The sequence below is a fragment of the Salmo salar genome, chromosome ssa07, assembly GCF_905237065.1.
Source record: "Salmo salar chromosome ssa07, Ssal_v3.1, whole genome shotgun sequence".
NCBI classification, from domain to species: domain Eukaryota; kingdom Metazoa; phylum Chordata; class Actinopteri; order Salmoniformes; family Salmonidae; genus Salmo; species Salmo salar.
Window position 1 is genome coordinate 23,504,516 of NC_059448.1, and position 22,901 is coordinate 23,527,416.

At 44.7% G+C, this 22,901-nt stretch overlaps 1 protein-coding gene across 1 annotated transcript in view; it reads left to right on the top strand.

The window, feature by feature from the left end:
- dnah2 (dynein, axonemal, heavy chain 2) overlaps nt 1–22,901 on the top strand; it is a 208,258-nt gene that overhangs the window by 180,040 nt on the left and 5,317 nt on the right. The window contains 15 exon segments of the mRNA XM_014206991.2: nt 124–423; nt 567–700; nt 6,384–6,528; nt 6,903–7,102; nt 11,572–11,698; nt 11,976–12,104; nt 12,106–12,163; nt 14,956–15,104; nt 15,585–15,768; nt 16,189–16,379; nt 16,592–16,783; nt 17,128–17,312; nt 17,749–17,989; nt 18,119–18,270; nt 18,402–18,516. Coding sequence (XP_014062466.2) covers nt 124–423; nt 567–700; nt 6,384–6,528; nt 6,903–7,102; nt 11,572–11,698; nt 11,976–12,104; nt 12,106–12,163; nt 14,956–15,104; nt 15,585–15,768; nt 16,189–16,379; nt 16,592–16,783; nt 17,128–17,312; nt 17,749–17,989; nt 18,119–18,270; nt 18,402–18,516 — 2,502 coding nt within the window.

A 22,901-nucleotide genomic window follows, 5' to 3' on the forward strand; every position in this document is an offset into this window, starting at 1 on the left:
TCCTTCTCATCTCTCATTTTGTTTCATGCTTTCCATCACTAGTATTTGCTTTTGTTTTGTTTGTTTATTTGTCTTGGTCTCTCCCTCATTCTCTTTCTTTCTCTCGCTTTCTCCCTCTCTCAGGGTCTGAAAGTGATAGACCTTCAGATGCCAGACTTCCTGCGTATCTTGGAGAACGCGGTTCAGTTTGGTTCGCCGGTACTGCTGCAGAACGTCCAGGAGGAACTGGATCCCTCGCTGGCCCCCATCCTCAACAAGTCTCTCACACGCGTCAGTGGAAGGCTCCTGTTGAAGTTAGGTGATAAAGAGGTGGAGTACAGCCCAGAGTTCAGATTCTACATCACCACCAAGCTGTCTAACCCTCACTACACCCCCGAGATCTCCACCAAGACCACCATCGTCAATTTTGCTGTCAAGGAGCAGGTCGGTACATGTGTTTGTGTGTAATCTTTGCATTTGTATGCGTAATCTGTGTATGCAGATGAGTGTGTTTCGACATGTCCAGATCGCGTGTGTGTGTGTGTATATTTTGAACCTTGTGCCTGTATGGTGTGTATATATGCCAGGGCCTGGAGGCCCAGCTCCTAGGGATCGTGGTGAGGAAGGAGCGTCCAGAGTTAGAGGAGCAGAAAGACTCTCTAGTCATCAACATCGCCTCTGGCAAGAGGAAACTACAGGAGCTGGAGGACGAGATCCTCAGGTACATTTACATTTGAGTCATTTAGCAGACGCTCTTATCCAGAGCGACTTACAGGAGCAATTAGGGTTAAGTGCCTTGCTCAAGGGCACATCGACAGATTTTTCACCTAGTCGGCTTGTGGATTCGTACCAGCGACCTTTCGGTTACTAGCCCAATGCTCTTAACCGCTAGGCCAACTGCCACCCCATACTACACTACTATACATACACTACTACATACTACACCACTATACATACTACACTACTACATACTACACTACTATACATACTACACTACTACATACTACACTACTATACGTAATACGCTACTACATACTACACTACTATACACACTACACTACAATACATATTACACTAGTATACGTAATACACTACTACATACTACACTACTATACATACTACACTACTATACATACTACACTACTATACGTACTACACTACTACATACTACACTACTATACACACTACACTACTATACGTAATACACTACTACACTACTATACACACTACAGTCATGGCCAAAAGTTTTGAGAATGACACAAATTTTAATTTTCACAAAGTTTGCTGCTTCAGTGTCTTTAGATATTTTTGTCAAATGTTACTATGGAATACTGAAGTATAATTACAAACATTTCATAAGTGTCAAAGGCTTTTATTGACAATTACATGAAGTTGATGCAAAGAGTCAATATTTGCAGTGTGACCCTTCTTTTTCAAGACCTCTGCAATCCGCCCTGGCATGCTGTCAATTAACTTCTGAGCCACATCCTGACTGATGGTAGCCCATTCTTGCATAATCAATGCTTGGAGTTTGTCAGAATTTGTGGGTTTTTGTTTGTCCACCCGCCTCTTGAGGATTGACCACAAGTTCTCAATGGGATTAAGGTCTGGGGAGTTTCCTAGTTATCACTTTTGCCTTATGGCAAGGTGCTCCATCATGCTGGAAAAGGCATTGTTCATCACCAAACTGTTCCTAGATGGTTGGGAGAAGTTGTTCTCGGAGGATGTGTTGGTACCATTCTTTATTCATGGCTGTGTTCTTAGGCAAATTGTGAGTGAGCCCACTCCCTTGGCTGAGAAGCAACCCCACACATGAATGGTCTCAGGTAGAGGTCGACCGATTAATCGGAATGGCCGATTAATTAGGGCCGGTTTCAAGTTTTTATAACAATAGGAAATCGGTATTTTTGGACACCGATTTGTTTGTTATTTTTTTGTTGTTGTTTTTTTACACCTTTACCTTTTTTACACCTAGTCAAGTCAGTTAAGAACACATTCTTATTTTCAATGACGGCCTAGGAACGGTGGGTTAACTGCCTTGTTTAGGGGCAGAACGACAGATTTTTACCTTGTTAGTCCAACGCTCTAACCACCTGCCTTACATTGCACTCCACGAGGAGCCTGCGTGGCAGGCTGGCTACCTGTTACGCGAGGGCAGCAAGAAGCCAAGGTAAGTTGCTAGCTAGCATTAACCTCTCTGGGACATGTGGGACGCTAGCAAATTCAAAACAACAAAAATCTCACAATTCAAATTTCTCAAACATACAACTATTATATCCCATTTTAAAGATACACTTCTCGTTAATCCAACCACATTGTCCGATTTCAAAAAGGCTTTATGGCGAAAGCATAACATAACACTCCCAGGACTCAATGTTACACAATACATGTATGTTTTGTTCGATAAAGTTCATATTTATATCCATAAACCCCATTTTACATTGGCGCGTGATGTTCAGAAATGTTTTTCCTCCCAAAACTTCCGGTGAATGAGCACATCAATTTACAAAATACTCATCATAAACGTTGATAAAATTTACAACAGTTATTGAAAGAATTATAGATACACTTCTCCTTAATGCAACCGCTGTGTCAGATTTCAAAATAGCTTTACGGTGAAAGCACATTGTTCAATATTCTGAGTACAGAGCTCAGCCATCGAAGCAAGCTATACAGTTACCCGCCAAGTTCTGGAGTCAGCAAAACTCAGAAATAGTATTATAAATCTTCACTTACCTTTGCTGATCTTCGTCGGAATGCACTCCCACAAGAAATGTTTGTTTTGTTTGATAAACTCCATGTTTATGTCCAAATACCTCCGTTTTGTTTGCGCGTTCAGATCACTAATCCAAAGGCATAATGCGAGAGCGCAAAACCCGAGACGAAAAGTCAAATAGTTCCATTACCGTTCGTAGAAACATGTCAAACAATGTTTACAATCAATCCTTAGGGTCTTTTTAACATAAATCTTCGATAATATTCCAACCGGATAATAGCGTATTCATTACAGAGGAAAAAGAAGGAACGGTGCGCCTGCGTGCCAGCGCAGTAAACAACTCGTTGGTCTCAGGCTTGAGACAGCTCTTATTCTCTCCCCAGTAACAGTAGAAGCATGAAACAAGGTTCTAAAGACTGTTGACATCTAGTGGAAGCCTTAGGAAGTGCAAAATGACCCCACAGACACTGTAGTTTGGAAAGGCAATCAGTTGAAAAACTACAAACCACTTCCTGGTTGGATTTTTTATCAGGTTTTTGCCTGCCATATGAGTTCTGTTATACTCACAGACATCATTCAAACAGTTTTAGAAACTTCAGAGTGTTTCTATCCAAATCTACTAATAATATGCATATCCTACTTTCTGGGCCCGAGTAGCAGGCAGTTTAATTTGGGCACATCATTCATCTGAATTTCCGAATACTGCCCCCTGTCACTAAAAAGTTAAACTTATAAAAAAACAATCAATTTTCACATAATCACTAGTTAACTACACATGGTTGATGATATTACTTGCGTATAATCGATGCGGTGCCTGTTAATATCTCAACGAATCACAGCCTACTTCGCCAAATGGGTGATGATTTAGCACTGTCGTTGCACCTAACCATAAACATCAATGCCTTTCTTTAAAATCAATACACAAGTATATATTTTTAAACCTGCATATTTAGTTAATATTGCCTGCTAACATGAATTTCTTATAATTAGGGAAATTGTGTCACTTCTCTTGCGTTCCGTGCAAGCAGTCAGGGTATATGCATCAGTTTGGGCCGCCTGGCTCGTTGCGAACTGTGTGAAGTCCATTTATTCCTAACAAAGACCGTAATTAATTTGCCAGAATGGTACATAATTATGACATCACATTGAAGGTTGTACAATGTAACAGCAATATTTAGACTTAGGGATGCCACCCGTTAGATAAAATATGCAACGGTTCCGTATTTCACTGAAAGAATAAACATTTTGTTTTCGAAATGATAGTTTCCGGATTCGACCATATGAATGACCAAAGGCTCGTATTAGTGTGTGTTATTATGTTATAATTAAGTCTATGATTTGATATTTGATAGAGCAGTCTGACTGAGCGATGGTAGGCAGCAGCAGGCTCGTAAGCATTCATTCAAACAGCACTTTCGTGAGTTTGCCAGCAGCTCTTCGCAATTCTTCAAGCATTGAGCTGTTCATGACTTCAAGCCTATCAACTCCCGAGATTAGGCTGGTGTAACCGATGTGAAATGGCTAGCTAGTTAGCCGGGTGCGCGCTAATAGCGTTTCAAACGTCACTCGCTCTGAGACTTGGAGTAGTGGTTCCCCTTGCTCTGCAAGGGCCACGGCTTTTGTGGAGCGATGGGCAACGATGCTTCGAGGGTGACTGTTGTCGATGTGTTCCTGGTTCGATCACAGGTAGGGGCGAGGAGAGGGACGGAAGCTATACTGTTACACTGGCAATACTAAAGTGCCTATAAGAACATCCAATAGTCAAAGGTATATGAAATACAAATGGTATAGAGAGAAATAGTCCTATAATTGCTATAATAACTACAACCTAAAACTTCTTACCTGGGAATATTGAAGACTCATGTTAAAAGAAACCACCAGCTTTCATATGTTCTCATGTTCTGAGCAAGGAACTTAAACGTTAGATTTTTTACATGGCACATATTGCACTTTTACTTTCTTCTCCAACACTTTGTTTTTGCATTATTTAAACCAAATTGAACAAGTTTCATTATTTATTTGAGGCTAAATTGATTTTATTGATGTATTATATTAACTTAAAATAAGTGTTCATTCAGTATTGCTGTAATTGTCATTATTACAAACAACAGCAAAAAAATCGGCTGATTAATCGGCACCGACTTTTTTTGACCCGGCAATAATCGGTATCGGTATCGGCGTTGAAAAATCATAATCGGTCGACCTCTAGTCTCAGGATGCTTTACTGTTGGCATGACACAGGACTGATGGTAGCGCTCACCTTGTCTTCTCCGGACAAGCTTTTTTCCGGATGCCCCAGACAATCGAAAAGGGGATTCATCAGAGAAAATGACTTTACCCCAGTCCTCAGCAGTACCTTTTGCAGAATATCAGTCTGTCCCTGATGTTTTTCCTTGAGAGAAGTGGCTTCTTTGCTGCCCTTCTTGACACCAGGCCATCCTCCAAAAGTATTCGCCTCACTGTGCGTGCAGATGCACTCACACCTGCCTGCTGCCATTCCTGAGCAAGCTCTGTACTGGTGGTGCCCCAATCCCGCAGCTGAATCAACTTTAGGAGACGGTCCTGGCGCTTGCTGGACTTTCTTGGGCGCCCTGAAGCCTTCTTCACAACAATTGAACTGCTCTCCTTGAAGTTCTTGATGATCCGATAAATGGTTGATTTAGGTGCAATCTTACTGGCAGCAATATCCTTGCCTGTGAAGCCCTTTTTGTGCAAAGCAATGATGACGGCACGTGTTTCCTTGCAAGTAACCATGGTTGACAGAGGAAGAACAATGATTCCAAGCACCTCCCTCCTTCTGAAGCTTCCAGTCTGTTATTCGAACTCAATCAGCATGACAGAGTGATCTCCAGCCTTGTCCTTGTCAACACTCACACCTGTGTTAACGAGAGAATCACTGACATGATGTCAGCTGGTCCTTTTGTGGCAGGGCTGAAATGCAGTGGAAATGTTTTTGGGGGATTCAGTTCCATTTTATGGCAAAGAGGGACTTTGCAATTAATTGCAATTCATCTGATCACTCTTCATAACATTCTGGAGTATATGCAAATTGCCATCATACAAACTGAGGCAGCAGACTTTGTGAAATTAATATTTGTGTCATTCTCAAAACCTTTGGCCACGACTGTACACTACTACACATTATACAATACTACACTACTACATACTACACTACATCATACACTCTTTGAAAAAATGGGTTCCATACAGGTTCTGCGACTGTCCCCATAGGATAACCCCTTTTGGTTCCAGGTAGAACTTTTTGGGCTCTACCTGGAACCAAAAGTGGTTCTTCAAAGAGATCTCCTATGGGACAGCTGAAAAACCCCTTTTGGTTCTAGATAGCACCTTTTTTTCTAAGTGTGTACTACACTACTACATACTACACTAATAGTTAATAGTAATACTACACTACTTTATTACACTGACCCATTATACTGACCCAACTGTCTGTTAATGCCCTAGCTACAATTTCCACATTACATTTTAGTCATGTTCTAGTCATTTTATTATTTCTGTTATTTAATTTATTTTATTCAGAATTATTTACAACACGTGCATTTAAATAAAAAGAAACAAGCATATACAGTAGAATGATCTTCCCAATTAAAGCCTTCTTCAGAAAAGTGCTGGTAACAATCACTGTGCTAGAAAAAGTATTTTAGAATAATAAGTGTATGTATTGCAGGCTGTTGAACGAGGCAACGGGTTCTCTCCTGGATGATGTTCAGCTGGTGAACACCCTGCAGACATCTAAAGTGACGGCCACAGAGGTCTCAGAACAACTGGAGACCAGCGAACTGACTGAGATCAAGATCGACACGGCCAGAGAGGTGAGGAGGGAGGGAGGGTAGGAGAGAGGGAGGGAGGGAAGGAGGGGGTGAGGCGGGAGGGAGAGGGTAAGGAGGGAGAATGGGTGTGAGGAGGGAAAGAGGGGGTCAGTCGGGAGGGAGAAAGGGAGAATAAAGAGGTGGAGGGAGCAGGACAGAAAGAGTGATGACAGAGCAGAAATGGTCTTACACTGCATAAGGGTCCTTAAAGTTGTATAAATGACTGTAGACATAACAGAACGTTATGTATCTTTATGTCAGGTATATTTGCTTTATAACCGCTACATCATCACCATTCTAAGTTAAGTGTTACTGACCATGCCAAAATAAATGTCTGTTTTCATGAAAGCCATATATATCCGTGTCCTCCCCTCTAGGCATACCGTCCTTGTGCCCAGCGGGCCTCTATCCTGTTCTTTGTATTAAACGATATGGGCCGTATTGACCCCATGTACCAGTTCAGTCTGGATGCCTACATAGACCTGTTCAACCTCAGCATAGAGAAGAGTCAGCGCTCACACAAACTGGACGAGAGGATCGCCAACCTCAACGACTACCACACATACGCTGTTTACAGGTACAACATAATATAACCTCAACGACTACCACACATACCGCCGTCTACAGGTACAACATAATATAACCTCAACGACTACCACACATACCGCCGTCTACAGGTACAACATAATATAACCTCAACGACTACCACACATACGCTGTCTACAGGTACAACATAATATAACCTCAACGACTACCACACATACCGCTGTCTACAGGTACAACATAATATAACCTCAACGACTACCACACATACGCTGTCTACAGGTACAACATAATATAACCTCAACGACTACCACACATACCGCCGTCTACAGGTACAACATAATATAACCTCAACGACTACCACACATACCGCCGTCTTCAGGTACAACATAATATAACCTCAACGACTACCACACATACCGACGTCTACAGGTACAACATAATATAACCTCAACGACTACCACACATACGCTGTCTACAGGTACAACATAATATAACCTCAACGACTACCACACATACCGCCGTCTACAGGTACAACATAATACAACCTCAACGACTACCACACATACCGCCGTCTACAGGTACAACATAATATAACCTCAACGAGTACCACACATACCGCCGTCTACAGGTACAACATAATATAACCTCAACGACCACCACACATACCGCCGTCTACAGGTACAACATAATATAACCTCAACGACTACCACACATACCGCCGTCTACAGGTACAACATAATATAACCTCAACGACTACCACACATACCGCCGTCTACAGGTACAACATAATATAACCTCAACGACTACCACACATATGCTGTCTACAGGTACAACATAATATAACCTCAACGACTACCACACATACCGCCGTCTACAGGTACAACATAATATAACCTCAACGACTACCACACATACCGCCGTCTACAGGTACAACATAATATAACCTCAACGACTACCACACATACGCTGTCTACAGGTACAACATAATATAACCTCAACGACTACCACACATACCGCTGTCTACAGGTAGAACATAATATAACCTCAACGAGTACCACACATACCGCCGTCTACAGGTACAACATAATATAACCTCAACGACTACCACACATACCGCCGTCTACAGGTACAACATAATATAACCTCAACGACTACCACACATACCGCCGTCTACAGGTACAACATAATATAACCTCAACGACTACCACACATACCGCCGTCTACAGGTACAACATAATATAACCTCAACGACTACCACACATACCGCCGTCTACAGGTACAACATAATATAACCTCAACGACTACCACACATACCGCCGTCTACAGGTACAACATAATATAACCTCAACGACTACCACACATACGCTGTCTACAGGTACAACATAATATAACCTCAACGACTACCACACATACCGCTGTCTACAGGTACAACATAATATAACCTCAACGACTACCACACATACCGCCGTCTACAGGTACAACATAATATAACCTCAACGACTACCACACATACCGCCGTCTACAGGTACAACATAATATAACCTCAACGACTACCACACATACCGCCGTCTACAGGTACAACATAATATAACCTCAACGACTACCACACATACCGCCGTCTACAGGTACAACATAATATAACCTCAACGACTACCACACATACGCTGTCTACAGGTACAACATAGTATAACCTCAACGACTACCACACATACCGCTGTCTACAGGTACAATATAATATAACCTCAACGACTACCACACATACCGCCGTCTACAGGTACAACATAATATAACCTCACCGACTACCACACATACCGCCGTCTACAGGTACAACATAATATAACCTCAACGACTACCACACATACCGCCGTCTACAGGTACAACATAATATAACCTCAACGACTACCACACATACCGCCGTCTACAGGGACAACATAATATAACCTCAACGACTACCACACAAACCGCCGTCTACAGGTACAACATAATATAACCTCAACGACTACCACACATACGCTGTCTACAGGTACAACATAATATAACCTCAACGACTACCACAGATACGCTGTCTACAGGTACAACATAATATAACCTCAATGACTACCACACATACCGCCGTCTACAGGTACAACATAATATAACCTCAACGACTACCACACATACCGCCGTCTACAGGTACAACATAATATAACCTCAACGACTACCACACATACCGCCGTCTACAGGTACAACATAATATAACCTCAACGACTACCACACATACCGCCGTCTACAGGTACAACATAATATAACCTCAACGACTACCACACATACCGCCGTCTACAGGTACAACATAATATAACCTCAACGACTACCACACATACCGCCGTCTACAGGTACAACATAATATAACCTCAACGACTACCACACATACCGCTGTCTACAGGTACAACATAATATAACCTCAACGACTACCACACATACGCTGTCTACAGGTACAACATAGTATAACCTCAACGACTACCACACATACCGCTGTCTACAGGTACAATATAATATAACCTCAACGACTACCACACATACCGCCGTCTACAGGTACAACATAATATAACCTCACCGACTACCACACATACCGCCGTCTACAGGTACAACATAATATAACCTCAACGACTACCACACATACCGCCGTCTACAGGTACAACATAATATAACCTCAACGACTACCACACATACCGCCGTCTACAGGGACAACATAATATAACCTCAACGACTACCACACAAACCGCCGTCTACAGGTACAACATAATATAACCTCAACGACTACCACACATACGCTGTCTACAGGTACAACATAATATAACCTCAACGACTACCACACATACGCTGTCTACAGGTACAACATAATATAACCTCAACGACTACCACACATACCGCCGTCTACAGGTACAACATAATATAACCTCAACGACTACCACACATACCGCCGTCTACAGGTACAACATAATATAACCTCAACGACTACCACACATACCGCCGTCTACAGGTACAACATAATATAACCTCAACGACTACCACACATACCGCCGTCTACAGGTACAACATAATATAACCTCAACGACTACCACACATACCGCCGTCTACAGGTACAACATAATATAACCTCAACGACTACCACACATACCGCCGTCTACAGGTACAACATAATATAACCTCAACGACTACCACACATACGCTGTCTACAGGTACAACATAATATAACCTCAACGACTACCACACATACCGCTGTCTACAGGTACAACATAATATAACCTCAACGACTACCACACATACGCTGTCTACAGGTACAACATAATATAACCTCAACGACTACCACACATACCGCCGTCTACAGGTACAACATAATATAACCTCAACGACTACCACACATACCGCCGTCTACAGGTACAACATAATATAACCTCAACGACTACCACACATATGCTGTCTACAGGTACAACATAATATAACCTCAACGACTACCACACATACCGCCGTCTACAGGTACAACATAATATAACCTCAACGACTACCACACATACCGCCGTCTACAGGTACAATATAATATAACCTCAACGACTACCACACATACCGCCGTCTACAGGTACAACATAATATAACCTCAACGACTACCACACATACCGCCGTCTACAGGTACAACATAATATAACCTCAACGACTACCACACATACCGCCGTCTACAGGTACAACATAATATAACCTCAACGACTACCACACATACCGCCGTCTACAGGTACAACATAATACAACCTCAACGACTACCACACATACGCTGTCTACAGGTACAATATAATATAACCTCAACGACTACCACACATACCGCTGTCTACAGGTACAACATAATACAACCTCAACGACTACCACACATATGCTGTCTACAGGTACAACATAATATAACCTCAACGACTACCACACATACCGCCGTCTACAGGTACAACATAATATAACCTCAACGACTACCACACATACCGCCGTCTACAGGTACAACATAATATAACCTCAACGACTACCACACATACCGCCGTCTACAAGTACAACATAATATAACCTCAACGACTACCACACATACGCTGTCTACAGGTACAACATAATATAACCTCAACGACTACCACACATACGCTGTCTACAGGTACAACATAATATAACCTCAACGACTACCACACATACCGCCGTCTACAGGTACAACATAATATAACCTCAACGACTACCACACATACGCCGTCTACAGGGACTGAACTCGGATAATGATAGGAATGATGATGAATTTTGGAATAGTGTGCATTTAAATGTGAAGCTATTTTACAGGACCAAAAGTTTGGAAGTAGGTAACAAAATAACACACAGACCATGCTTTAGATACTAGATACAGATTACCATAGAGATACAATAGAGTCCTGTACTGTTTAACCTCTTCTTCCGGTGTGTGTACTACCGAAGTTCGATCAAGACTGTCCCCGTCTTCTCCAGGTACACGTGTCGTGGTCTGTTTGAGGTCCACAAGCTGCTCTTCAGTTTCCAGATTTGTGCTAAGATCCTGGAGGTGGCTGGTAAACTCAACATGGACGAATACAGCTTCTTCCTCAGGGGAGGATTGGTGAGACACACACACACACACACAGAACAGACTGAATGTGCCATTCAATTCATCACAATTGTATTAATCCTATGAGGATTAATGAGGAAGGTTTTGTCAAGCACACAGTTAGTCAATAAATCTTCCTCAAGCAGCAGTCTCAGACGTGTGTTACAAGAGCTAGTACTGCATGGGCAGTTATACAGGTGCCATAAAAAATCTAAAACACATCCCTTAAAATGTATCTATCTCTCCCCTCCCTCCCTCCCCCCTCTCTCTCTCTCTCTCTCCCCTCTAGGTTCTAGATAAAGAGAGTCAGATGGAGAACCCGTGTTCTAGCTGGCTGGCTGAGTTGAACTGGGACAACGTGACAGAGCTGGACAAGCTGGCTAACTTCCACGGCCTCATGGCCTCCTTTGAACAGTACCCCCCGAGACTGGAACCTTTGGTACACGAGTGCCGGGCCTGAGACCGCACAGCTACCTGGTGAGAGGGGTAGGGTTGGGAGCGTGTGTGAGTGAGTACACAGTACAGTGGGGGGGGGAAAGTATTTGATCCCCTGCTGATTTTGTACGTTTGCCCGCTTACAAAGAAATGATCAGTCTATAATTTTAATAGTAGGTTTATTTGAACAGTGAGAGAGACAGAATAACAACAACAAAAATCCAGAAAAACGCATGTCAAAAATGTTATAAAATGATTTGCATTTTAATGAGGAAAATAAGTATTTGACCCCTCTGCAAAACATGACTTAGTACTTGGTGGAAAAACCCTTGTTGGCAATCACAGAGGTCAGACGTTTCTTGTAGTTGGCCACCAGGTTTGCACACATCTCAGGAGGGATTTTGTCCCACTCCTCTTTGCTGATCTTCTCCAAGTCATTAAGGTTTCGAGGCTGACGTTTGGCAACTCAAACCTTCAGCTCCCTCCACAGATTTTCAATGGGATTAAGGTCTTGAGACTGACTAAGCCACTCCAGGACCTTAATGTGCTTCTTCTTGAGCCACTCCTTTGTTGCCTTGGCCGTGTGTTTTGGGTCATTGTCATGCTGGAATACCCATCCACGACCCATTTTCAATGCCCTGGCTGAGGGAAGGAGGTTCTCATCCAAGATTTGACGGTGCATGGCCCCGTCCATCGTCCCTTTGATGCGGTGAAGTTGTCCTGTCCCCTTAGCAGAAAAACACCCCCAAAGCATAATGTTTCCACCTCCATGTTTGACGGTGGAGATGGTGTTCTTGGGGTCATAGGCAGCATTCCTCCTCCTCCAAACACGGTGAGTTGAGTTGATGTCAAAGAGCTCCATTTTGGTCTCATCTGACCACAACACTTTCACCAGCTGTCCTCTGAGTCATTCAGATGTTCATTGGCAAACTTCAGACGGGCATGTATATGTATTCTTGAGCAGGGGGACCTTGCGGGCGCTGCAGGATTTCAGTCCTTCACGGTGTAGTGTGTTACCAATTGTTTTCTTGGTGACTATGGTCCCAGCTGCCTTGAGATCATTGACAAGATCCTCCCGTGTAGTTCTGGGCTGATTCCTCACCGTTCTCATGATCATTGCAACTCCACGAGGTGAGATCTTGCATGGAGCCCCAGGCCGAGGGATATTGACAGTTCTTTTGTGTTTCTTCCATTTGCGAATAATCGCTCCAAATGTTGTCACCTTCTCACCAAGCTGCTTGGCGATGGTCTTGTAGCCCATTCCAGCCTTGTGTAGGTCTACAATCTTGTCCCTGACATCATTGGAGAGCTCTTTGGTCTTGGCCATGGTGGAGAGTTTGGAATCTGATTGATTGATTGCTTCTGTGGACAGGTGTCTTTTTTACAGGTAACAAGCTGCGGTTAGGAGCACTCCCTTTAAGAGTGTGCTCCTAATCTCAGCTCGTTACCTGTATAAAAGACACCTGGGAGCCAGAAATCTTTCTGATTGAGAGGGGGTCAAATACTTATTTCCCGCATTAAAATGCAAATCAATTTATAACATTTCTGACATGCGTTTTTCTGGATATTTTTGTTGTTATTCTGTCTCTCACTGTTCAAATAAACCTGCCATTAAAATTATAGACTGATCCTTTCTTTGTCAGTGGGCAAACGTACAAAATCAGCAGGGGATCAAATACTTTCTTCCCCCACTGTATGTGTCATGCCTGCATATAAGTGAATGTGTGTGTCTCTATAAATGAATCCATCTTGTTCTCCTATGTGCAACAGTTGGGTACCGTTTGTGTGTATAGTGAAGTCTTTGATTTAAAAAATGATAGTATGTATTTTTTCTTCTTCGTTGTTAAGTTTACACTGCCAAAGCAAGTGAACTAGATAATTAACAAAAGTGAAATAAACAATTAAAAATGATCAATAAACAATACTCTCACAAAAGTTCCAAGGAATAGAGACATTTCAAATGTCATATTATGTATATATACAGTGTTGTAACGATGTACAAATAGTTAAATTACAAAATGGAAAATAAATAAACATACATTTAGATTGTATTTACAGTAGTGTTTGTTCTTCACTGGTTGCCCTTTTCTTGTGGCAACAGGTCAGAGATCGTGCTGCTGTGATGGGACACTGTGGTATTTCACCTAATAGATATGGGAGTTTATCAAAATTGGAATTGTTGAGGATTTCTTTGTGGGTCTGTGTAAGGAGGTTAGGAAGTGCAGCTCAGTTTCCACCTCATTTTGTGGGCAGTGTGCACATAGCCTGTCTTCTCTCGAGAGCCAGGTCTGCCTACGGCGGTCTCTCTCAAAAGCAAGGCTTTGTTCACTGAGTCTCTCTTTCTCCCCTTCTTTCTCTCTCTCTCTCTCTCTCTCCCTCTCTCCGTACTGAAGGACTATTGATGCCTATCACGTAGCAGTGTGTGCCTCTGTCACTATCACTGCTTTATGTCATCACGTTAATTAAATCACACAAAGTTCAGCTCAATATTAATATAATTACATGATGGAACTTGCTGCCATAATTTTTCCTCCCGGCTTGCCGTTTAAAATCTATTGTTTATCTAAAACCCATTTGCCATTTATGCCATTGTGATTCATTGTGGTTTTAACACCGGGACTTTAGTTGCAAAGTTTAGTTATCACTGGTGTTGCTGAAAACACCCAACCAACGCCTTGTCTCTTTCTCCCCTTGTCACCTTCACCATCCATCCTTCGTCTTTAACCTCGCTGTCTTTCTGTCTCCTCCCCCATCCCTCTCTCTATCCCTCCCTCTCTCTCTTCTCCCTCCCTCCCTCCCTCCCTCTCTTTTTCCGTCCACCCTCCCCACACCAGGTGAGTGGGAGAATGGTTGTAATGAGCTCCAGAGGATGTTGATCGTGCGCTCGCTGCGTCAGGACCGCGTCGCCTTCTGCGTCGCCGCCTTCATCATCAACAACCTGGGATCACGTTTCGTGGAGCCGCCCGTACTCGACATGAAGGCTGTGAGTGTGTGTGTGTGTGACGAAACTCTGAGTGGCACTCGGAGGAGACTGTTTGAACACACCCCCCTCCCCCTCATGCTCTCTGTGTCACTCTGTGTCACTCTGTGTCACTCCCACGCTGACACGTTCAGCCTCGATGGCGGCTGAGGGAACTGGCACAAGATGGCTGCCAACCAGAGCCAAGATGGATCCCCTGCGTTGTGGAGGTGGTCCATTTTGAGATGGGCCATTCTTGTCTTCTGGAGTTATTCCTGACCACTTGACCTGAACAGGAAAAACATTTGTTCCCAGTAATCCTCTATGTATTGATGTGAAAGCACTTGGTAAAAAAGTTTCACATTTGTCACAAACCCATTGGGGGATGATACTTGCATCCTACTGCCATCAACTGTGACCATTAACAAGAACTGTACTAATACAATACTCATTTCTCTCTCGGTCCTCCCCTGATCTCTGCCGCTGTGTTGGTGCTTCCCCCAGGTGGTGGAGGACTCGACCACTAAGACTCCCCTGATATTCGTGTTGTCTCCTGGGGTGGACCCGACAGGAGCCCTGCTACAGCTGGCTGAGGCCTCAGGGATGAGCAGGAAATTCCATGCCCTCTCCCTGGGCCAGGGTCAAGCCCCCATTGCCACACGCATGATCAAAGAGGGAGTGAAGAGCGGTACGAATCAGTCTCTTCCCTCCCTCTGTTCTCTTTCTGTGTCTCTTTCTCTCTCTTTTCATTTCCCTTTCTCTCTCTTCTCTCCTGTTCTCGGCATCTGTTTCTTATTCCCGAAGATAGCTACTTTGCTAAGTATTCATAGGACTCCTCTTTCTCTCTCAATCTATATTTCCTCTCTCTCCCCCATGCCCTGTTTGTGGACTGCAGTGTCATTTGTTATGTTCTATCTGGCTGTCACTTTCTGTAGCTTGTTGTGATTTCAGCCACACCTCTCTATACTCGACCAAATGTCATCGTCATACATCAGATTGTACTCGTAATACATCAGTACTGTTGTTTTTGGAAAAGTCGACTTTTAATATCGCTTCTCCTCCACTCTTTCCTCTATTCTCCTCTCTCACTCCCACTCCCACTCCACAGGTCATTGGGTGTTCCTGGCTAACTGCCACCTGTGTCTGTCCTGGATGCCCCAGCTGGATAAGTTAGTGGAACAGCTGCAGGTAGAGGAGCCCCATCCTGACTTCAGACTGTGGCTTAGCTCCTCTCCTCACCCTGACTTCCCCATCGCTATCCTGCAGGCCGGCATCAAGATGACCACCGAACCGCCTCGGGTAGACAGAGAGAGGATATACACTACTGTACTCACACATACACACACACACGCAGGAACACACACACGCAGGCACACACTTTAAGAGAACACATCTAGATACACACACATTTTCAGAATGATCTACTCTCTTTTGCCATTGCCCCACTCAATTCTCTCCCTCCCTCCCTCCCTCCCTCCCTCCCTCCCTCCCTCCCTCCCTCCCTCCCTCAGGGTGTGAAGTCCAATATGAAACGCCTGTACCAGCTGGTGACAGAGGGTCAGTTCACACGCTGTGCCCGGCCTGTGCTCTACAGGAAGCTGCTCTTCGCCCTCTGTTTCTTCCACAGCATCCTCCTAGAGAGGAAGAAGTTCCTACAGCTGGGCTGGAACATTATCTACGGCTTCAACGACTCTGACTTCGAGGTAACTCACACGCACACAAAAATGGCTTCTAGTCGTAGTCTTAAAACTATCAACAACTTGGATCTTTCTACTTGGTGAAAATAGTCAATTAGGAGAGGGGAATGTCAGGTATTTCTGAGTCTGATATGGATTGTGAAGATTTCATGTTGAAGAATGCTTGAAAATGGTGACAGAATGTTTTACCTACTCCTTTCCCTTGTAAGACAATGAAGACTAGACTGTACTTTGGGTGGAATCCTATCGAGATGTTGACCAGTCTACATCCTGTTGTGTGAGACCAAAAGTAGTGGATAAATCACCCCCTGGGGGTGCTAACAGCAGGCGTGTCCTCATCCGTCCTCTAGGTTAGTGAGAGTCTGATGAGTCTGTATTTAGATGAGTACGAGGAGATTCCCTGGGACGCCCTCAAGTACCTGATCGCCGGGGTCAACTATGGAGGTCACGTGACTGACGACTTTGACAGACGCCTGCTCACCACGTACATCAACGACTACTTCTGTGAGGCCGCCGTCGCCGCGCCATTCTTCAAGTGAGCGTGACACGCGCGTACAAACACACACAGCGATACACACACACACACACACACACACACACACACACACACACACACACACACAAACGTCTCTTTCACTCTCTCCTTCTCAAACACACATAAAGATCTAGTCATGGCAGAGCGTACTGCGGCTGCTGTCTGGTTACAGGTACTCATAAAGACTGAGGACCGTGAGCACCACCATGTGGCCAGTGTTGATATTACAGTCACTCTAAGGAGTCCAGCCCTGTTGCTGATTACACCTGCTTATCCAGTACTTTCTAAGGGTGAATTTGGGATTGGACAACAAAGTTGTACTGTAATACTTTCCTCTCCTCTCTCTCTACCTACTACATCCCCCGGGACAGGCCCCAGTCCTCCTACAGGGTTAAGGGTTATGAAGTGTTAACAGTCTCCTCTCCCCTCTCTCTAGACTCTCCTCTCTCTCTACCTACTACATCCCCCGGGACGGGCCCCAGTCCTCCTACAAGGAGTACATCAGCCACCTCCCAGCCACGGAGCACCCCGAGGTGTTCGGCCAGCACCCCAACGCCGACATCGCCTCCCAGATTGCTGAGACCAGGACCCTGTTTGACACCCTGCTCTCCCTGCAGCCCCAGGTCACTAGTGGAGCTACTGCCGGAGCAGCTGCCGGGCCCAGCAGAGAGAATAAGGTGAGTGGGAGGGATGGGGGGGGGTTACAGTTAGAGGCTGTGTCATGTGTGTGTGTGTGTGTGTAGCTCTTTATTTTCTGCGTATTTACTATCAGTGCAACAGTTTCAGTCGATCCCCTCTCTCTCCAGGTATTGGAGTTAGCAGCAGACGTGCTGCAGAAGATCCCAGGCCTGATAGACTATGAAGGGACCAGAGTCCTGCTGGCTGACGACCCCTCACCTCTCAACGTGGTCCTACTGCAGGAGATCCAGAGATACAATGCCCTGCTACACACCATCAGGTAGGACAGAGAGAGAAGGGAGGCAGGTGATGTAGGTAGGTGGTCTGTGCAGGGGTGTGTAGCTGCAAATGTGTGTGTAAAAATAAAGTACTGGATGGGTAGTTTAACGGCGCGTGTGTGTGTGTGTCTAGGTCGTCTCTGATAGAGCTGGAGAAGGGGATCAAGGGTCTGGTGGTGATGTCTAGCAGCCTGGAGGAATCATTCCACTGCATCTTCGACGCCCGCGTCCCCCCACTTTGGGTTAAGGTAGGACAAACACACACACACACACTCATGGATTGTTACAGGTCATAGACACACAAAAAAAACACACATTTACCACTTATCTCAAGGCATTTGATTCTGCTGTAGTAAATGCCCCAGTGGCAGCAACATCACTAGTATCTGCCCTTGTGCTATCGTGATTGTAACATCTACACATCATTCATGTAACCAGACACCATTCTATTATGTGAGCACAGCGATATCAACAAATCTGTACATCAAGTTCATGTTCAGAAAACCACTTTTAGCCGGAGGGAATGGTGGCCATTTTACCAATTGTGCTATTTTGTGTATTTTCTTTGCGCTGGTCTTAACTTTATTTTGTACATAATGTTTCCGCCATCGTTTCCTATGACCGAAAAGAGTTTCTGGACATCAGAACAGCGATCACTAACCTTGATTTGGACTAGGACTTCTACTTCAATGAGTCGGAGGTGACAGACATATTGATTAACCTCGGACCAGGCCCTAATCCCTGTCAGTCGAAGGTAAAGACGGCACTGTAGAGGCCGGCTCGGGCACCCTGATGAGACTACAGCGGCAAATTAATGAATCACCTCTACCCTCTTCTATTGGCGAATGTGCAATTGCTGGAGAATAAACTGGATGAGCTCCCTTCGGGACATTAGGAACTGTAATATACTATGCTTCTCGGAGTCATGGCTGAACAAGGACATGAATAATATACATCTAGCTGGTTTTTCTATGTATCGGCAGGACAGAACGGCAGAGTCTGAGAAGATCAGGGGGGTTGTGTGTGTCTCTTTATTAACAACAGCTGGTATGCGATCTGTAATATTAAGGAAGTCTGGAGGTTCTGCTCCCCTGAGTTAGGATACCCCATGATAAGCTGTAGACCATACTATTTACCACGAGAGTTTTCATCTGTATTTTTCGGAGCTGTCTGTTTACCAACCACAAACTGATGCTGGCACTAAGACCACACTCAATGAGCTATATAAGGCCATAAGCAAACAAGAAAATGCTCATCCAGAGGCGGCGCTCCTAGTGGCCAGTAATTTTAATGCATGAAAACTTAAATCTGTTTTACCTCATTTCTACCAGCATGTCACCTGTGCAAATAGAGGAATAAAAACTCTAGCTCACCTTTACTCCACACACAGAGACGCATACAAATCTCTCTCTCGCCCTCCATTTGGCAAATAGGGCCATAGCTCTATCCTCCTGATTCCTGCTAACAAGCAAAAACTCAAACAGGAAGTGCCAGGAAGTGTCAGCTCAATACGGAAGTGGTTTGATGAAGCGGATGCAAAGCTACAGGACTCTTTTGCTAGCACATATTGGCATATGTTCTGGGATTCATCTGATGGCATCGAGGTGTTTACCACATCAGTCACCGGCTTCATTAATAAGTGCATCGATGACGTTGTCCCCACAGTGACCATACATACGTACATATCCCAACCAGAAGCCATGGATTACAGGCAACATCCGCACTGAGCTGAAGGCTAGAGCTGCCGCTTTCAAGGAGCAGGACTTGTAAAAAATCCTGCTATGCCCTCCAACGAACCATCAAACAGGCAAACCTACCACACCGGCTCTAATGCTCGTCAGATGTGGCAGGGTTTGCAAACTATCACGGATTACAAAGGGAAACCCAGTCGAGAGCTGCCCAGTAACGCGAGCGTACCAGATGAGCTAAATGCCTTCTATGCTTGCTTCGAGGCAAGTAACACTGAACCATGCTGTTCCGGACGACCGTATGATCACGCTGTCCATAGCCGATGTGAGTAAGACTTTTAAACTGGTTAACATTCACAAGGCCGCAGGGCCAGACCAGGATGCGTACTCCGAGCATGCACTGACCAACTAGCAAGTGTCTTCACTGACATTTTCAAAATCTCTCTGACCCAGTCTGTAATACCTACATGTTTCAAGCAAACCACCATAGTCTCTGTGCCTAAGAACACCAAGGTAACCTGTCTCACTGACTACCGCCCCATAGCACTCACATCTGTAGACATTAAAGGCTTTAAAATGCTGTTAATGGCTCACATCAACACCATCATCCCAGAAACCCCAGATGTACTTTAATTTGCATACTGTCCCAACATATCCACAGATGATGCAATCTCTATTGCACTCCACACTGCCCTTTCCCACCTGGACAAAAGGAACACCTACGTGAGAATGCTGTTCATTGACTACAGCGCAGCGTTCAACACCATAGTGTCTAATCACTAAGCTAAGGACCCTGGGACGAAACACCTCCCTCTGCAACTGGATCCTGGGCTTCCTGACGGGCCGCCCCCGGGTGGTGAGGGTAGGCAATAAAACATCCTCCATGCTAACCCTTAACACGGGGGCCCCTCAGGGAAGCGTGCAAAGTCCCCTCCCGTACTCCCTGTTGTTCACCCACGACTGCATGGCCGCGCACAACTCCAACACCATTAAGTTTTCCGACGACACGACGGTGGTAGGCCTGATCACGGACGACGATGAGACAGCCTATAGGGAGGAGGTCAGAGACCTGGCAGTGTGGTGCAACAAAACTCTCCCTCAACGTGGGCAAGACAAAGGAGCTTATGGACTACAGAAAACGGAGGGCCGAGCACGCCGCCATTCACATAGACGGGGCTGTAGTGGGGCTGGACAAGAGCTTCAAGTTCCTCTGTGTCCACATCACTAAGGACCTATCATGGTCCAAACATGCCAATACAGTTGTGAGGAGGGCATGACAAAGCATATTCCCACTCAGGAGGCTGAAAAGATTTGGCATGGGTCCTCAGATCCTCAAAAAGTTCTACAGTTGCACCATTGAGAGCATCCTGACTGGCTGCATCACCGTTTGGTATGGCAACTGCACGGCATCCGACCACAAGGCGCTACAGAGGGTAGTGCGTCCTGCCATCCAGGACCTCTACACCAGGCAGTGTCAGAGGAAGGCACTACAAATTGTCAAATACTCCAACCACCTAAGTCATAGACTGTTTTCTCTGCTACTGCACGGCAAGCGGTACTGGAGTGCCAAGTCTAGTACCAAAAGGCACCTGAACAGCTTCTACCCCCAAGCCATAAGACTGATGAACAGTTAATCAAGTGGCTACCCGTACAATTTATTTTATTATGTATTTATTTATCTTAATTGTTTTGCACTCCCTTGCAGTGGCTCTATGCACACTACCTGGTGCACTACAAAAGTAGTGCACAAAAGTAGTGCACTGTATTGTGAATAGGGCTCCATTTGGGAGGCAGTCTCTGTGCAGCCAGCCAGGCAGGCAGGATGATGGATTAACACACCTTTAATAACAGAACACTAACTCACTGAGTACAGGCCTAGGGGAACCTAACATACTACACTGACACTCCAACACACACACACACACACACACACACACACACACACACACTACATACGCTCACACACTAAACACACATGCATATTGACGCCACATACACTTTCACACTTCACATACGCTGCTGCTACTCTGTTTGTTATACGGTACGTTCGGAAAGTATTCAGACCCTTGACTTTTTCCACGTTTTGTTAGGTTACAGCCTTATTCTAAAATTGATTAAATAGTTTTTTCCCCTCATCAATTCACACACAATACCCCATGATGACAAAGCAAAAACACGTTTTTAGATTTTTTTGCTAATTTATATTAAAATATATCAATATCACATTTATATAAGTATTCAGACCCTTTACCCAGTACTTTGTTGAAGCACCTTTGGCAGCGATTACAGCCTCAAGTCTTCTTGGGTATGACACCACAAGCTTGGCACACCTGTATTTGGGGTGTTTTTCCCATTATTCTCTGCAGATCCTCTCAGGCTCTGTCAGGTTGGATTGGGAGCGTCACTGCACAGCTATTTTCAGGTCTCTCCAGAGATGTTCAATCGGGGTTCAAGTCAGGCCTCTGGCTGGGCCACTCGTGGACATTCAGAAACTTGTCTCGAAGCCACTCCTGCGTTGTCTTGGCTGTGTGCTTAGGGTTGTTGTCCTGTTGGAAGGTGAACCTTAACCCCAGTCTGAGGTCCTGAGCACTCTGGAGCAGGTTTTCATCAAGGATCTCTCTGTACTTTGCTCCATTCATCTTTGCCTCGATCCTGACTCCCAGTCCCTGCTGCTGAAAAATGTATGATGCTGTCACCACCGTGCTTCATCGTAGGGATGGTGCCAGGTTTCCTCCAGACATGACACTTGGCATTCAGGCCAAAGAGTTCAATCTTGGTTTAATCAGACCAGAGAATCTTGTTGCTCATGATCTGAGTGTCTTTAGTTATGTTTGGGCAAACCTCAAGCGGGCTGTCATGTGCCTTTTATTGAGGAGTGGCTTCCGTCTGGCCACTCAACCATAAAGGCCTGATTGGTGGAGTGCTGCAGAGATGGTTGACCTTCT